Source organism: Trichechus manatus, unplaced genomic scaffold, assembly GCF_000243295.1.
Source record: "Trichechus manatus latirostris isolate Lorelei unplaced genomic scaffold, TriManLat1.0 scaffold00115, whole genome shotgun sequence".
NCBI classification, from domain to species: Eukaryota; Metazoa; Chordata; class Mammalia; order Sirenia; family Trichechidae; genus Trichechus; species Trichechus manatus.
In genome coordinates this window covers 1,318,039-1,334,213 of record NW_004444051.1, presented here as the reverse complement: position 1 = coordinate 1,334,213, position 16,175 = coordinate 1,318,039, and the positions used below count along the sequence as shown (strand labels likewise).

The 16,175-nt window shown below is 40.1% G+C and overlaps 1 protein-coding gene across 5 annotated transcripts in view; it reads right to left on the bottom strand.

The window, feature by feature from the left end:
- The window catches only part of RIPOR2 (RHO family interacting cell polarization regulator 2), a 166,607-nt gene extending 151,911 nt beyond the window's left edge, over window positions 1-14,696 (bottom strand). Inside the window, exon 1 of one of the 5 annotated variants that reach the window (XM_004383980.3) lies at window positions 13,872-14,696. In XM_004383980.3, the coding sequence (XP_004384037.2) occupies window positions 13,872-14,106 (235 nt within the window). In that variant the 5' untranslated portion in view covers window positions 14,107-14,696. The remainder of the gene's footprint in view (window positions 1-13,871) is intronic. The other 4 variants (XM_023738334.1, XM_023738335.1, XM_023738337.1 and 1 more) reach the window with 4 other exon arrangements.
- Between the last annotated feature and the right edge of the window lie 1,479 nt (window positions 14,697-16,175).

Sequence of the window (16,175 nt, the reverse complement as noted above, 5' to 3'; positions counted from 1 at the left end):
AGGAGGCTTGGAATGGTGTGCGTGAAAAAGCCGGGAAGATAGTTCCAAGGCATACTTGCACATAGGCCCTTCATTACAAGTAGGTGCAAGGAGTCAGATCTCAGAGGCATGCAAACCCAAAGATCAAATCGGGAGGAGCCCCTTGAAATGATGCAGAGATATAAGTGTGAAGGATACTGTATGCTACCTTTTTACCAAGTTCATTGCTCAAGAAGATACCTATACTTAGATTGGGAGAATAGACTCTTAGCTCTACTGTGTTTCTCTCCTTACATGACATGGTCTTCTCACTCCTCTGCCACCCAGAACATTCCATTAATTTTTCATCATCCTCTCAAATCAAGTGTTATTATCATCCAAAAGTCCGTTGCCGTCAAGTTGATTCCGACTCATAGCAAGTCTATAGGAAAGAGTAGAACTGCCCCATAGGGCTTCCAAGGAGCGGCTGGTGGGTTCAAATTGCCAACCTTTTGTTTAGCAGCCACAGCTCTTAACCACTGTGCCACCAGGGCTCCAACTGTTACTATAGAGCAATGCAATATGGTGGCATGTATCCTCTTAACCAGTTAACACGCTCAACTGCTAACTGAAAGTTCGGAAGTTCGAGTCCACCTCGAGGCACCTTGGAAGAAAAGGCCAGGTGATCTACTTCCGACAATCAGCCATTGAAAACCCTGTGGAGTACAGTTCCACTCTGACACACATGGCGTTGCCATGAGTTAGAATCAACTCCACAGCAACTGCTTTTTAAAAACTTCTCTTAACAAGGGGATTTGAGCAATGATAGACTACTACTAGCAGACATGAAAAAGAAAAGGGCTAGAAGGAGGAGGGTTAAGAAACTCTCAGTGACCTGAAGAGGCAAAATGACTTGGAAGTTGATGACTTAGACCACGGATCAGCAGGCTTTTTCTATAAAGCGCCAGACAGTAAATAATCTAGGCTTTGTGGGCCAAGAGTAGAGAAAACAAGTTTCCACATATTTTTTGATAAAATTCAAAATATAATAATAATAACTGAGCATAATTTTTTTTTGTAATACAGTCTACTAAGGAGAAGAATAAGTAGCTCCGGTGGCGCAGTGATTAAGTGCTCGGCTGCTAACCGAAAGGTCATTGGTTTGAACTCACCAGCCAGTCTTCTGGAGAAAGATGTGGCAGTCTGCTTCCATAAAGATTTACAGCCTTGAAAACCCTATGAGGCAGTTCTACTCTGTCCTATAGGGTTGCAATGAGTTGGAATCGACTCTATGGCAACGGGTTATGGGTTAAGGAGAAGAACGGAGTTCTTTTTCTTTAGGATAATATTTTGCTTAATTGGGGTTCAAGGTTAGTGTTCTGGTCATCAGATCAACTGCAAATGTTCATTTGTAAAATCCATCCTTACCTTGTGGGCTACAGAAAAACAGTGGTTGGGGCTGGATTTGGCCTGCAGGCCATGATCTGCCTTAGATCAAGAGAACTGCAGAGAGCCACAGACTCACTGTGTGCAATTTGCTAAACTTCTCAGCATTACCTGATAAGTGATAAAGGCATAAAAATCTTTCTGGGCATATCATCAATATTAGGAAGACTTGTCTGCTCTTTACACTGTAGATCATGTAGTAAATAACAAGATGTGTTGTTTTATTCATATATGGAAGATGATGCGTCTGATCCACCATTAAAAAAAAAACCAGAAACTAAAAACGAGTTGTTGTCGAGTCGACTCCGACTCATGGCAACCCCATGTGTGTGTGGTCAGAATAGAACTGTGCTCCGTAGGGTTTTCCATGGCTGATTTTTCAGAAGTTGATTGCCAGGCGTTTCTTATAAGGTGCCTTCTGAACCTCCAGCCATCTGTTTAACAGCCAGTCGCGTTAACCATTTGCACCTCAAGGGACTCCATTAGTTAGTTGTGTTTCCAGGATTGGGGGAGGACTGGCTTATCCATTCCCAGTCTACCCTGCTACAGCTGATACCATTTCCAAACTAACTGATAAGTTATGTGCCCTGGTTATAATTTTTATTGAGTGTTGGTCAATAAATATTTGTTGGTTTGTTCACATGGGGTTGACCTATAACTTGTTCCCTGCCGCATGTAGCATTATTGAGCAACTGAGTGAATGTTTGTTCTCCTGTATGTCTGTGTGCACATTTTAATATATTTATACACAAAGACACAAAAACAGATGAACATGATTTCTGCCAGGGAGTTTTACCACAGAAAATATTTAAAAAGCAATGAGAGTGAAAAAAACAAAACAAAAACATTACTAAAGGGACATCATAGAGGCTTTGTTTAAAATCTCAGTTATTGTCCTAAAATGCTGTTAGTTAGATAGATAGACGGATGGATAGATTTCGAATTTTCAGAGGGTGCTATCTTTAAATTTGCAATGTTTTAACAAATATAGAAAGCCCCATCTCTCTCAGATTCCCTTTTTAAAAGAGCCCTGAAAAGTGATAATGGGGAGGCAGTAATTGCAGTGTGTTTAACACAAGTAAATTTTTACCTAGGAAATAGGTCCTGTATACTGTTAAAGATATGCTCAAAGATTCTCCACATCCAACATTCCTGAACAAGGTGAGGAAACTACAATAAAACTGCCACGGTGTATAGTGCTCTTTGATACCCAAAGAATTCTTAGAGGGAGACCAGGTTGGTTAATGCAGTAGAAAATGGGTAGGGAATCACTTATGTATTCTATCCCAAGCAATGGGGTTTTCACAGTCTAGTTATCTAGTGCTGCTGTAACAGAAATACCACAAGTGGATGGCTTTAACAAAGAGAAATTTATTCTCTCACAGTTTAGGAGGCTGGAAGTCCAAATTCAGGGTGCCTGCTCTAGGGGAAGGCCTTCTCTCACTGTTGGCTCTGGGAGAAGGTCCTTGTCATCAGTCTTGCCCTGGTTTAGGGGCTTCTCAGTGCAGGGATCTGGGGTCCAAAGGACACTCTCCTCCTGGGTCTTCTTTCTTGGTGGTAGGCAGTCCCTCTCCTCTCTGCTTGCTTCTGTCTTATATATATCTCAAAAGAGATTGACTCAAGATACAACCTCATCCTCTTGATTGTGTCTTGACTTGTTAACATAGCTGCCTCTAATCCTGCCTCATTAACATCACAAAACTAAAACACCAAACCCGTTGCTATTGAGTCGATTTCCACTCATAGGACAAAGTAAAACTGCCCCATAGGGTTTCCAAGGAGCAGCTGGTGGATTTGAACCGCCAACCTTTTGATTAGCAGCCAAGCTCTTAACCACTGCACCATCAGGGCTCCACATTAACATCATACAAGTTAGGATTTACAACACATAGGAAAATTACATCAGATGACAAAATGGAGAACAACCACTCTATACTGGGAGTCATGGCCTAGCCAAGCTGACACACATTTTGGGGAGACAAAATTCAATCCATAATAGGGGTTATTCTGAGTACTGCCTTGGTCACCTGGTGGAGGTCCAATAGCAGCCAGGCTTGTTAATTCATAAGCCAGAGGAACCTCTTTATTCCCAGGAAAACATTTGAAGTGAGTAGTCTCAATAGCTCTGCTCTAATCCGCTTGTATCTTTTATTAAGCCAGCTCTTCCTGGTTTGTGACAAAGTCGGGAGCAGAAGAAGAGGACTATTGCATAGGTTTGAGAGGCTGGGACAGCTGAGAAAATCACAGTTTAATAAAAAATGACATTTACATAATAAGCCCTTAATGATTTTAAATTATACATTATCTCCTTTAACCTCACAGCAATTTTTTGAGGGGGGCAATCATCATCATCATCACCACAACCACCACAACCACCACTACAACCACCATAATGATAACTACCACCACCACCACCACCACCATTATCATTATCATCACTACCACAGCCATCATGACCATATTAGCATTACCACCATAATCATTCATAATACCACCACCATCACCATATCATCATCATTATCAATACCACCACCACCATTACCACCACCACCATCATCACTATCATCACCACCAGCACCACCACTGTCATCATCACCATCATTGCTATTATCACTATCATCACCATCAATATTACCACCACTACTATAATCATCACCACTACCACTCTCATAGGGTCACTATATAGGGTTGCTATGAATTGCTATATAGGGTTGCTATGAGTCGGAATTGACTCGACAGCAACAGGTAGCTAGGTACCATTATCATCATCATCATCATCACTACCGCCACTACCATAATTATCATCATCATTATCACAACCACCACTACCACCATCATCATCACCATCACCACCACTACCATAATCATCATCATCATCACAACCACCATAACCACCATCATCATTATCACCACCATCACCATCACCACCACCTTCATTATCATAATTGCCTTGAAGAAGAAGGAATATGAAGCTTCTGAGGGGTTAGGTAACTTGCCTAAAGTCAAACAATTAGTAAGTGTAAATAGGACTTGAACTAGGTCTTCTAGGTTCAAATATTTTGCTCTTTTTATTATGCTACCTTCCCTCAGTTTGGAAGCCTGAATGGTAAAAATAACGTTTAAAAACAACGGGGCTCCCCACAACAATGGATGCAAACATACCAACGATTACGAAGATGGCACAGGGTTGTGCGAAGTTTCACTGTTATATTAAGGTCACCATGAGTCAGAGCCAACTAGACGGCAACTAACAACAACAAAAACAATAGGAATATAGTTATTTCCCCAAATAATTAAATATTTGCCCTAGCACAAGTTATTTAATAATTATATCCCCCCCTAAGATTTGAAATAATACCTTTATTATAAACTGAAGATTTGAGGTATGATTCATGTATGAAGTGCAGATAAATTTATCCATATACAATAAGACTCCTTAGATCATATATAAAATTAAATGCAACTGAGTGTTCATTTCTGTTAGTGTAGTTTTAAAATTATATTACTATTTCTAATATTATAATGTAATTGCTAATATATTAGAAGAAAATGTAATCAGGCCAATGTTGAAATTCATGGTCTATTAATTTAACTGTAGTTAGGGGGAAAATGATAAAATAATCCATTTATCTAATACTCTCAGTATTATTGATTACATTAGGCCTATACATTATTGAAATATTGTCTTAGACTCAATAAAGGTAATATTTATTTTCATAAGTAAGATACTTATATCAGTCACAGATAGTATTATAAAAAAAAAAAAAAAACAAAAAACAGGGCCCCGGAATTCCTGTAGGAAAAGAGCTTAGTATGATAATATAGTTGAGAAGGGGTCTGAGCCTTCTCTGAAAACTGTTTATATAGTAAGCACACTATTTTACTCAGACTGTACAGTATAGACCACACTAGCAATGCTTCCTAGAAAGGCTTTTTACTACACTTCACATTAAGAATTACTTATTTTTCAGTTGTTAGAGATGCTAATGGAGACTAATAGGGGGCTGAGGCACATTTTTTTACCTAATATTTAAATCATGTAGTTTATCTGAGCGCAGTTAAGAGTACCCTTCTACAAATTGTGTCTGCATATTTGATATTTTGGCGCATTTTTCTTTAAAAACCATTCTATCAGTGCATTGTGCTGTTATAAATAGCGAGAAAAAAAAAATCCCACCAGAGAAAATGGTGTCATATTTATTCTCTCTCGGAGCTTTCCGAATGCCAATTTATAGAGAATAAGAAGAATCATATTCTACAGCTCAGCCACCTGATTCAACTTGTGATCTGAAAGTCAAGTTCTTTTCTTCTGGTTTCTTAGCTCATTATTTGTTACACAGAATGTACAGTTCAACATAAAGTCAAGAGGGAAGGGACCAGCTGGTTTTCCCCTTTTGCTGTTTGAGTTATATGAAGTGAAACATTTAAACTTTTTAACTCCCAGTGGCCCAAAGGGAAAGAAGGAAAAATGTGCATCGGACAGGTAGCCCCATAATCTCATCGCTTTCCAGACGACAGCAACTTGTTCTCTATTTATTTTATTTAGAAATGATTATTTCCTAGGGTGAAACCTCACAACACAGCTGAAGATGAAATACCTTCAGGATCTTTTCCTTGTTTACTAGGTTCTCCATGAATGAAAGTCTTCACACATCTTGACATCAGTGTTTTCTCTCCTCAACTGGGAAGAGAGAGTTGCCCTCCAAAAAGTTCACATTTTCCTCACTTTCATATATTAAGGTTCAAATTTTCTACCTCGTATCCATCAGTACTTCCTTAAGTATTTTCTGCCTGAAGCACTTCTTAAATAAATATGTGAAAGTCCGCATATGAAGCATGAAAAAGGGTAAGGTATGGAAAATCTACATATGAAAGAATGATGATAATATAAATTATTATTAGTCTTCTGGACTAAAACTTCCCATTATATCTGCCTTTTGATTGCCAGCCCAGCATAGGTTAAAATCTTTCTCTTAAAAATATCTAAAATTATCAAGTAGATTGCTTTTTTCTTGAAGGGAAATCACAGATGACTGATGAGATATGCTTTGTCTACACAGCACAAAGTGAAGTGGCTTTTCAGCTTAAACGACCTGTCTGGTCTATCAACAATGATCAAACAGATCAAATCAGGGTCAAATATCTCTTTCACTTTGGGCTGTGCAGATCCTATGAGATCATTGCTCTTCTAGTGAGCCGGGCACATCTTCACTTCAGGCTCCTGAGAAACCAGCACCCCAAACAGCCTGGAACATGCTGTATAGCGAGGAAGTACCTGAATATTCAGTCTTTGGGTGGTGCAAATCATTAATGCACTCGGCTGCTAACTGAAAGGTTGGAGGTTTGAACTCATCCAGAGGTGCCTCAGAAGAAAGTCCTGGAAAACTGCTTCCAAAAAATCAGCCACTGAAAACCCTATGGAGCACAGTTCTACTCTGACACATGTGGGGTTATCATGAGTCAGAAATGACTCAATGACAACTGGTTACTGGGTATATGGATATTCAATATCTCACCAGGACCTACATTTCTGTTTTCATTTTCTTCTTCTCATTTTTACTTGCGAGGGCCAGTCACTATTTTTCCTGTTACTCTGCCCTTCTTCTGGTATTTGAGACAGTCATTTCGATTTGATTCAGCTAATGCCTCTTCCTTCTTTAAAATTTCTTCTGAAATCAACTTGTATTTAAACAGCTTAGTTAAACATAACGGCTTTTGGCAAATAATCAATGGGTGAAATTTAGCCACCAAAAATAAATGAGAAGTTTAACACGCTGACACTTGTTAAGTATAATACAATATGTGAAGCATAGGAAACTGGAGAAATCACATCTCTCTAATGAATATGTTGGCCTGACTAAGTGAAATGAGTTCCATCAAGGAGGGAGGAGAAAGGGCCTAGTCCTAATTTATTCCAATGTTTTAATCACAATAACTTATTTCTTTTTCTTTCTTTTCTTTTTTAATTTTCCCACACATACAATGGATATGCATATGCTTTAAGTATTCAACTTAAGTTCCATAGAAGACACACTCAAGAATGTTTTACAGCATTCCTAAAAAGATAAGACTTTGCTGCCTGCTCATAAAGATATTAAAAATAAGCATTTAAAATGCTTTACTTGTAATATTGGGCCCCTTATTGGCATGGCTTGATCTGAGGTCAATGGAGGCCATAAATCAGAGGGGTGGGCTGGTGGCTAAGGCAGCTTGCACAGCTGGAGTGCAATGTGCTGTTTTAGTTTGTGCCCCTGCAGTGACACCATCTCTTTGGCACCAGCCAAAGGAAGCTTCCTAGACATCTATGGGAAGAGAAAGTTTTGGAGTAATCCAAGGCAGAGGTTACACAGGCATGAATTACTGTGGAGAGGTCTGTGTCTGCTCCAGACCCTGTGACAAATCAAGTAGGAAAATCACTTCCAACCAAAGCACTTATCCAGGAATCTAGGAGTGGAAATCCATCCAAGCAAGCTTGGCAAATAGCAAGACCAAAGAGTGACCAAGTCTTTTCAATCAAGGAAACTAAGGCAGCCTCATATTCCCCTTGTCCAATTCCATTTTTTGGGTCCACTGGAGCATCCCAGATAGAACATATGTTTTTGAGAAAGATCCAACATAGTTAAATAATACTTACTATATTGATATGATATAAAATATGGCATAATAAACCAAAAAGTTCTCTTTCTAGTCAAGGCTCATATACATATATCCCATTTCTCAATACTTTTTCTGCAGAGGGTATGACTTAACCAGTCTGAACTTTCAGGATTTATTGGTTCATAATCTTAGCTTAATCTTTCCCGCTTTTCTTTCTTTTTTAAAAAACTTTTATTGTGATTTAGGTGAAAGTTTACAGAGCAAATTAGTTTCCCATTCAATACTTTGTACATGAAGTTTTCCTTTCTTTTTTCCTCTCTTCCTTTCTTCTTCCCTCCCTCCTCCCCTCTCTCTCTCCCTGTCTCTTTCTTTCTTCTTTCATTTAATTTTGGAAGGAGCAAATATAATTCAGTAAATAATACCAAAATATGCCAGATCACAACAGATTGCAGAATTGTTTACCTATTAAAAAACGAAACAAAAAAGCCTGCCTTGACTTCATAAGCAGTATACACAGAAAGTGGGCATCTGTTCTAATTACAACCATTTTTTTTTTTTTTAAATAAGTCTTTTGCAATTTTCTTGCTCTTTCTGAGCTGAAGTTTCCTTTAAAAGGGAAATAGTGCTAACTTCACTGTTTTGGAGAGCGGGTTGGTTCAAAAGCGAGTTTTATTTTTTCCAACTATCTGTTGCTCTCCTGAAGAGCAACAGGCAGTTAATGGTTGCGTGGAGTTTCTTTTGCCACGTCATCTCCATCAGGGTGAGTGCTCTCCCTTTGGGGAGGTTGAGACAGCTTTCCCAGGCACAGTAATCCGGGACAGGAGAAGTATTCTTGTGTTATGGCACTGTACGAACTCCAGGGGACATTCTAAGATCTGGCAAAAGCTTGAAGTTTCCTGTGGTCTTTCTAGAAGTGAGATCTAAAAGGCATGGAAGTGTCCACGGAATATAAGAGCCTGAGAAAGATTATGCACACATAACTGTGAAATCATCGTGTTTTATTATTCTAATAATTGTGCTTGACAACAGATTATTGAGCAGTGCTGAAAATGGAGGCAGGGAAGGTTTGTGCTTTTAAGGAAAGAAGCAATTGCACTTTAATTTATCTCAAGGGGCAGTTTTGGCTGCTAAAATGCTGACTGACTGCCACCTGAAGAACCATTTCCTCCCACACAAGAGTTCTCTTCTGTTCTTGAAAGCCAGCCAATGGCCTCCACTATCCGTGGTTCTTCTTTTGTTTTTCTATTGTTATCATTGTCATAACTGTTATAGGTATTGTTACTATTATTTTCCATCCAGCTCTTTCTACTAACATTCACCAGACTGGCTGTAAAGACGGCATAGTGACAAAACAGATGAAAACCTTTTACTTTGATAAGTTTGAAACAACAGTGGGAAAGCAGCCTCTAATTCCAGTTACTGTTTTTTTTTAAATACTTTGATAATCAAATTAATCATTCCCCCAAGAAAGAATAAAGTCTACCTGATAGTAACCATTTTCTAAATGATATGATGTTGGTGGTGTTATATGGAAAGCAAAAATAAGGTTGTGTGTGTGTGTGTGTGAGTGTGTCTGTGTGTGTGTGAGAGAGAGAGAAAAGAGACGATAAATACTGGGGTTGTGGTGGGTGGTTGAATGACTACTTCTCTCTCTCTCTCTCTCACATACGCGCGCGCGCACATACACACACGCACTAACCACATGCTCTAGAACAAGAGCAAAGTTACAAATCAATGCTTCTTAGTTCTGTGAACCTAAAAATGCTTCCTTAACCACAGAAAACAATAGCTGAAGCAAACAGGGTCTTGAAAAGGCAGTTAAAAAAAAAAAAAAATACAGTGAGCATGACTCATTTTCTTTTTCCTTCCCAGATCTTTATTCGGTCCGTATATCTTGTACATACTTTTAACCAAACGAACCTAAATTTTAAATCTGTGTTCCTTTAGGGAAAAGGGTCCTTTAAAAATATGTCTATTGCAAGGAAAAGGGTTGCCCTAGTAACAAGCTCCTGGGCATTTTTCTTTTTGTGTGTGTTAGAGGAAACCCATTGTACCACAAGCTTTCTGCTTTCTTAGGCATGTTGAGTGAGCTGAAAGCATGGCTGGAGCTAGAGTGACAATGAGGCTTTCTGGGTAGATGAATGTCACTATGCAGAAAAGACAAAGTAATCGAGTTTTAAAAATGAGATTTTAGAGAACGTTTAGTCAACCCTCTTGTTTTAGATGAAGAATGAGACTCAAAGAGGTTAAATGACTTGCCCAGGATTCAACAGCTAGGTCACACCAGGGGCAGGACTAACATGCAGGCTCTTAACAACTTGTCCCGTGTTGTTTCCACCATATAGTACCTCTGAAAAGTTACTTATAAATGAAGTTCTGTAAATAGTCCTACTTTGAGTATACCAGGTGAACCAGACAGGTAAGAAGTCTCTGTGCTGAATCTCTTTTAAACATCACTTTCTAACCTAAACTATAAACCAATTTGGTCAATACATAGTCAGAATTAGCATTTATTGAGTACTTATTACATTTTGAAGGAACTCTGGTGGCACAGTAGGTAAAGCAATCAACTGCTAACTGAAAGGTTGGTGGTTCAAAACTACCAGTGGCTCTGCAGGAGAAAGATGTGGCTGTCTTCTTCTGTAAAGATTTACAGCCTTGGAAACCCTATGAGGTCGCTATGAGTCGCAACTGACTTGATGGCAGTGGGTTTGGTTTTGGTATTATGTTTTGGGAGTCCCTGAGCGGTGCAAACAGATAACATGCTCAGTTGTTAACTGAAAGTTTGGAGGTTTGAGTCTACATGGAGGCACCTCAGAAGAAAGGCCTGGTGATCTACTTCTGAAAAATAAGCCATTGAAAATCCTATGGAATACAGTTCTACTTTGACACATATGGGGTTGCCATGAGTTGGAATCGAGTTGATGCCAACTTTTTTTTTTTTTAAATCTAGTATTATGTCTTAGGCACTATGCTAAGCACTTTCCCTGTAATAAATTTAATCTGAATACAGTCCTATAATGTTATAAGTGAGGAAACTGATGTACAGTGATTGTGTAACCTGCTCAAGGTCACAGAATGAGTGTCAGAGCCCAGGCAGTGGTACTCCAGAGCTGAAGCGCTTGATTAGTACCCCACACAGAGCTTGTTTAAATGAGGCACCACCTGGACAAGCTCTCATAGAAGTTGGCAAACAAGAGCCAGGATGCCAAAAACCAAATAAAAATACACTGGTCTTGCAAGGATTCTCTCTTTAATCTTTTAGGGATTAAGTTAAATGAGATAATCTGGAAAAGATAAAGCATATACACATGTGAATCTACTATGAAGCTAAACTGTACAACAGCCTATGAAAGGGTTGTCTGTCCCATTTCACCACTGAGGAACCGGACCTTTAGCTTAGCAAGTTAAACGATTTGCTCAAAAGTCACATGGGTAGTAAGTGGCAGAGCCAGAATTTTTGAACCTAAATCTTGATTGCCTCTCCACTAGACTGTACACCATGACTGCTGAGGTTGAAACCATCACTCTTAGTTATCTTGAATGCTTACAAGAGAGATCCTACAGGTTCATCAAGCCTTGCTTTGTTGTGGTCTTCCCTTCAGAGGGCGTGCCTGGGTGGTGCAAATGGCTAACAAGCTCAGCTGCTAACCAAAAGTATGGATGTTTGAGCCCACTCAGAGGCATCTTGGAAGAAAGCCCTGACAATCTATTTTGGAAAAATCAGCCATTGAAAACCCAACTGAGCACAGTTCTATTCTGACACACATGGGGTCGTCATCATGAGTTGGAGTGAACTCTATGACAACTGGGAGTTTTCCCGTGAGGGTGGGGCCACACTTAATCCTTTTACACAGTGTAGATCCATCAGTCCATAGATGATAATCTTCAGCAATGTAGCCAGATGTACAAGAGAAAAATCTCTTCAGGGAAAGAAATGTAGGCCGGGCATTTTGGAATGCCATTCCTGGAGGTGAAGTGAATAATTACCAAACTGTCCAATCCAGGTTTATCTTCCTAGCTGTAAACATTTTTTAAAGTCATGAAGGTAGTAAAGATCTAAATAGGTATAATCAGAGAAAGCATCTTCAGTAGAAATGAAAGCTGAAGAATAGAGCCTAAGATCAAACTTTTAGAGTAATTAAAAAAAAAAAAAAGAAACTTGCCATTGAGTTGATTCCGACTCATAGCAACTCTATAGTACAGAGTAGAACTGCCCCATAGGGTTTCCAAGGAGCATCTGATGGATTCAAACTGCTGACCTTTTGGTTAGCAGCTGAGCTCTTAACCACTGTGCCGCCAGGGCTTCTTCAGAGTAGTAGTTGCTCTAAATGTCTATCATCAAAGTGAAGCAACAAGTTGGGAATTTTGAAAGCAGTCATGAAGCTTAAGCAGATATTCTTTTAACTGATTTAAGTTGGTGACAAAGCCCAGATTATGATTTTAAATATTTTTGTGGCTAGGACAAAATAATGGAAAGACAAATATCAAAATGTTAATAGTTTTTCCCCTAGATGATTAGATTACAGGGGATTCTTATTATGGTACTTCAAAAATATTTCATCTTTTTCTTCAACGAACTTGTATTACTTAGGTAATCACACACAAAAAAAGACTTAATATTACTTGACATAATTTTTCACATGGTTTCTTATGGAAAATAGCAAAACTTGTGAGCTCCCTGAGTCCAAACCAAAAACAAACAAACAAACAACAACAAAAAAAAACAAATCCCATTGCTGTCAATTCCAACTCATGGGAACCCCACATGTTACAGAGCAGAACTTCCCCATAGGATTTTCTTGTCTGTAATCTTTACAGAAGCAGATCACCAGGACTTTCTTCCACAGCACCACTGGGTGGGTTCAAACAGCCCACTTTTAGGTTAGCAGCCAATCACAAACTGCTTGCCTCACCCGGGGGACCTTATGAGGTCCCTGAGTCCAGATTAACATTTATTTGGGACAGTTCCAAATTCGAGAAAAGCTCTTGCCTACAGTCCAATTTCATATGCAGTATTAGGACAAGACATCTGCTGGTGACTAGACTGGTCATTTAAAATAGTAATCCTACAGTCAAATCCCACTCCATAAGTAGGTCTCCTTATGGAAGAGCAGTAAGCAAAAGAATGGATAACTAAGCAGTGCCAGTGGGTGTCGGAAGCCACCACAGCTTCAGCATTCCAGTCTGGAAGAGGAAAAAGGCAAGGGAATGGAGAATCAGGGCTCGAAGTAAGTGTGAGGTAGAGTGAGAGAGAGAAAAATCCAAAGAGAGAGAAAGCAATTGCGGCCGAAAGTGCAGATAGAAGCGATATGGTGCCTCCTGTTCCATTCATCCAGTTCCTATCTTAGCAGCCCTGCTGTGTGCAAAGCAATGTGCTTCCTTTAAGGCGTTAGATGAAAGAAAGGACAGCAGAGGGACAACGGGAAAGATTTAGTACTATTTTTTGACCTAAACTAAGCCTTTAGCCACTGCTCCCTGGGTGGCACAAACAATTAAGTGCTGACAACCAGCCAAAAGTTTAGCAGTTTGAACACACCCAGAGATGCCTGGAAAGTAAGTCCTAGTGATCTATTTCTGAAAACCCTACGGAGCAGTTCTACTCTGCACACATGAGGTTGCCATGAGTCGACATCTACTGGATGGCAACTAAGAACAGCAAACCTTTAGCCAGTCATGAGCAGCAACCACAAAACTGTTCAGAGAAACCATTCAACTCCCTCGCCTATCCTTTTGCCTTGTATTCCTTCAGTCCCTAGATTGATGTCCACAACCCCCATCACATCCAGAACGCTTAGTTGTCATCATTTCAAAGTACTATTCGAGTATTTGCAGACCGGAAGGAGATCCTGTCAGAAAGACTTGTTTACCTTCATCAAAAATATTATCATCTTCATCGACCAGGAGCTCCTCCGCCTCCAGATACTGCATCTTGAGGAGGACAATCAGTCTAGGCAGCAGGCGCTCAACAGAAGCTGTGAAAAAAGCCACGGGCCGCCCGAGGCGATTTCCTTTGCCAACGTTGCCTAAGCACTCGGGGAGGGCAGCTTCCGCATTTGCTTCTAAGAAAACTGCTTCATTCGTGTGAATAGGCTTCTTGAGCATTTGAAGAGTGAGTTCCAGGTAAGGTAATTCTCATGACAGAAAGAAGAAGTTTTTGGATGGGGGCTGCAGATCTGGTTGAATCTGAACGCGGTTATCACTTCAAGTCTGAGTGTAATTTCTATTTCAAAACAACAGCTTTCATATTTTGTTAAAGAAGAAGGTGGGCTTTTAACTTCCTTGCTTATGAGTTTGAACACAATGGGTAGTGTTGAAAGAGTGGGGGTTCACATTTCTCATATCTTGGTTTTGCTTCAATGACAATTTATCTAAAAGAAAAGAAAACCACTATGCTAAACCAAAGCAGGCATTTGGAGGACGGAGCTTTTGTTTCACTCGGTAATGGCTGGATTTTTCTTTTCGTGCAAACCTCTTGCATTTGAGAATTGAAAACTTTAAAGTTTAAACCAAATTTCACACAGATCTAGGCTCCTATTAGCTCAATAAAGTCTATGGTCAATGAACAGACAACTAGTTTTGGTCAAACAACTTCCGTTTCACAATATTTACTCAGTCTAATACCTAAGACTTTATCACTAAAGAGGAAAAGAGAAAATGTAACTAAAAAGGGCAAAACAAACAAACCCATTGTCGTAGAGTTGATTCCAACTCCTGGTGACTCCGTGTGTTACAGAGTAGAGCTGCTCTATAGGGTTTTCTTGGCTGTAATCTTTACCGAAGCTGATTGCCAGGCCTTTCTTCCGTGGTACCAAGGGGTGGTTCAAACTATCAACCTTTCGGTTAATAGCAGAGCGCAAAAGATGGCAGTTCCTCCCAAAGTGAAGGGTAACTGTTAAGCTTTCAAGTGAGTACCAGCGGCTGCCATCATCATATCAAAGTATCCAAAGTGTGCTGAATTCTTTATGGCTGGAGTCCCTGGGTGATGCAAACAGTTAATGTGCTCGGCTGCTAACTGAAAGGTTGGAAGTTTGAGTCCACCCAGAGGTGCCTCGGAAGAAAGGCTGGAGATCCACTTCTGAAAAATCAGCCATTGAAAACTCTATGGAGCACAGTTCTACTCTGACACACACAGGGTCACCATGAGTTGGAATCTCCCCGAAGGCAATTGGTTAACTGATAGAAATAAAATTTCTGAGTGATACTGTAACTTCATTTGGGGGTTTCCAAGAGCTCGAAGTTGTGTTGTAAGAACTCTTAGGCAGTCAGGTGCCCAGAACATGCAAATGAAGATGTTGGTGAGGAGTTGCTGGACTAAGGTGTTTACTTCTGACAACTTTATTTACTGATGCTTTGAAGAGACTCCAAGTGCTACCCACCATGCTGAGAATTTGCATCCTTTTCCCTTAACTGCACCCTTGAAATTGCACCAACTTCTCCCAGAGAACAGTATACAGAAAATGAGCTGGAGAAGTCCAGCAGTGAGAAAGGACCACTCCAGAGAAATTCTAGAATCAGAAACTAAGGGCTCACTGTGGGTTCATCCCTGTGCTAGTGGCTGTGGGGTATCTCCAAAAGAGTTTACAGCCTGACTCTGGTTGAACCTCCAAAGGTTCTCAACCAGGGCTGGAACCATCCTTAGGGGAGAATTTGGAAATGTGTGGGGTGTTTACAGTTGCACAATGGCTGGGAGGTATTACTGGTACTTAGTGTCTTGGTGCCCAGGGGCCAGAGATAGCGAACTTCCTGCAATGCATGGGACAGTGGCGCAAGCGGAAGGAGGAACTGGCTAGCCCCAAATGCCGGTAGAGAAAATACTGTACTGCGCTTCGTTAGAGAAATACTGAGAGGCAGACAGCTGAGGCTGATAGCCTTCTCTACCTCTCCTTTTTTTCCTTCCTTCCTGACCCTTCCACCACCCCATTCAGATGACTATTCTGGTCAAAAGATTGCACTTAATTACCTAAATTAATTTAATTAAAATGGGCCCGAATGTAGGAAATCTGGATTTGGGCCAGAACTCCATTTTGTGTGACTTCAGTACAAGGGCGGGTGCTAATTTGGAATTACCAACATCACTACATTTATCACCCGTTGTCCTGTGTCCTTAAATCTTCACAACCCGATGAAGTAGATGCTATTACTCCCATTTTACAGGTGAAGCAGTGGAGACT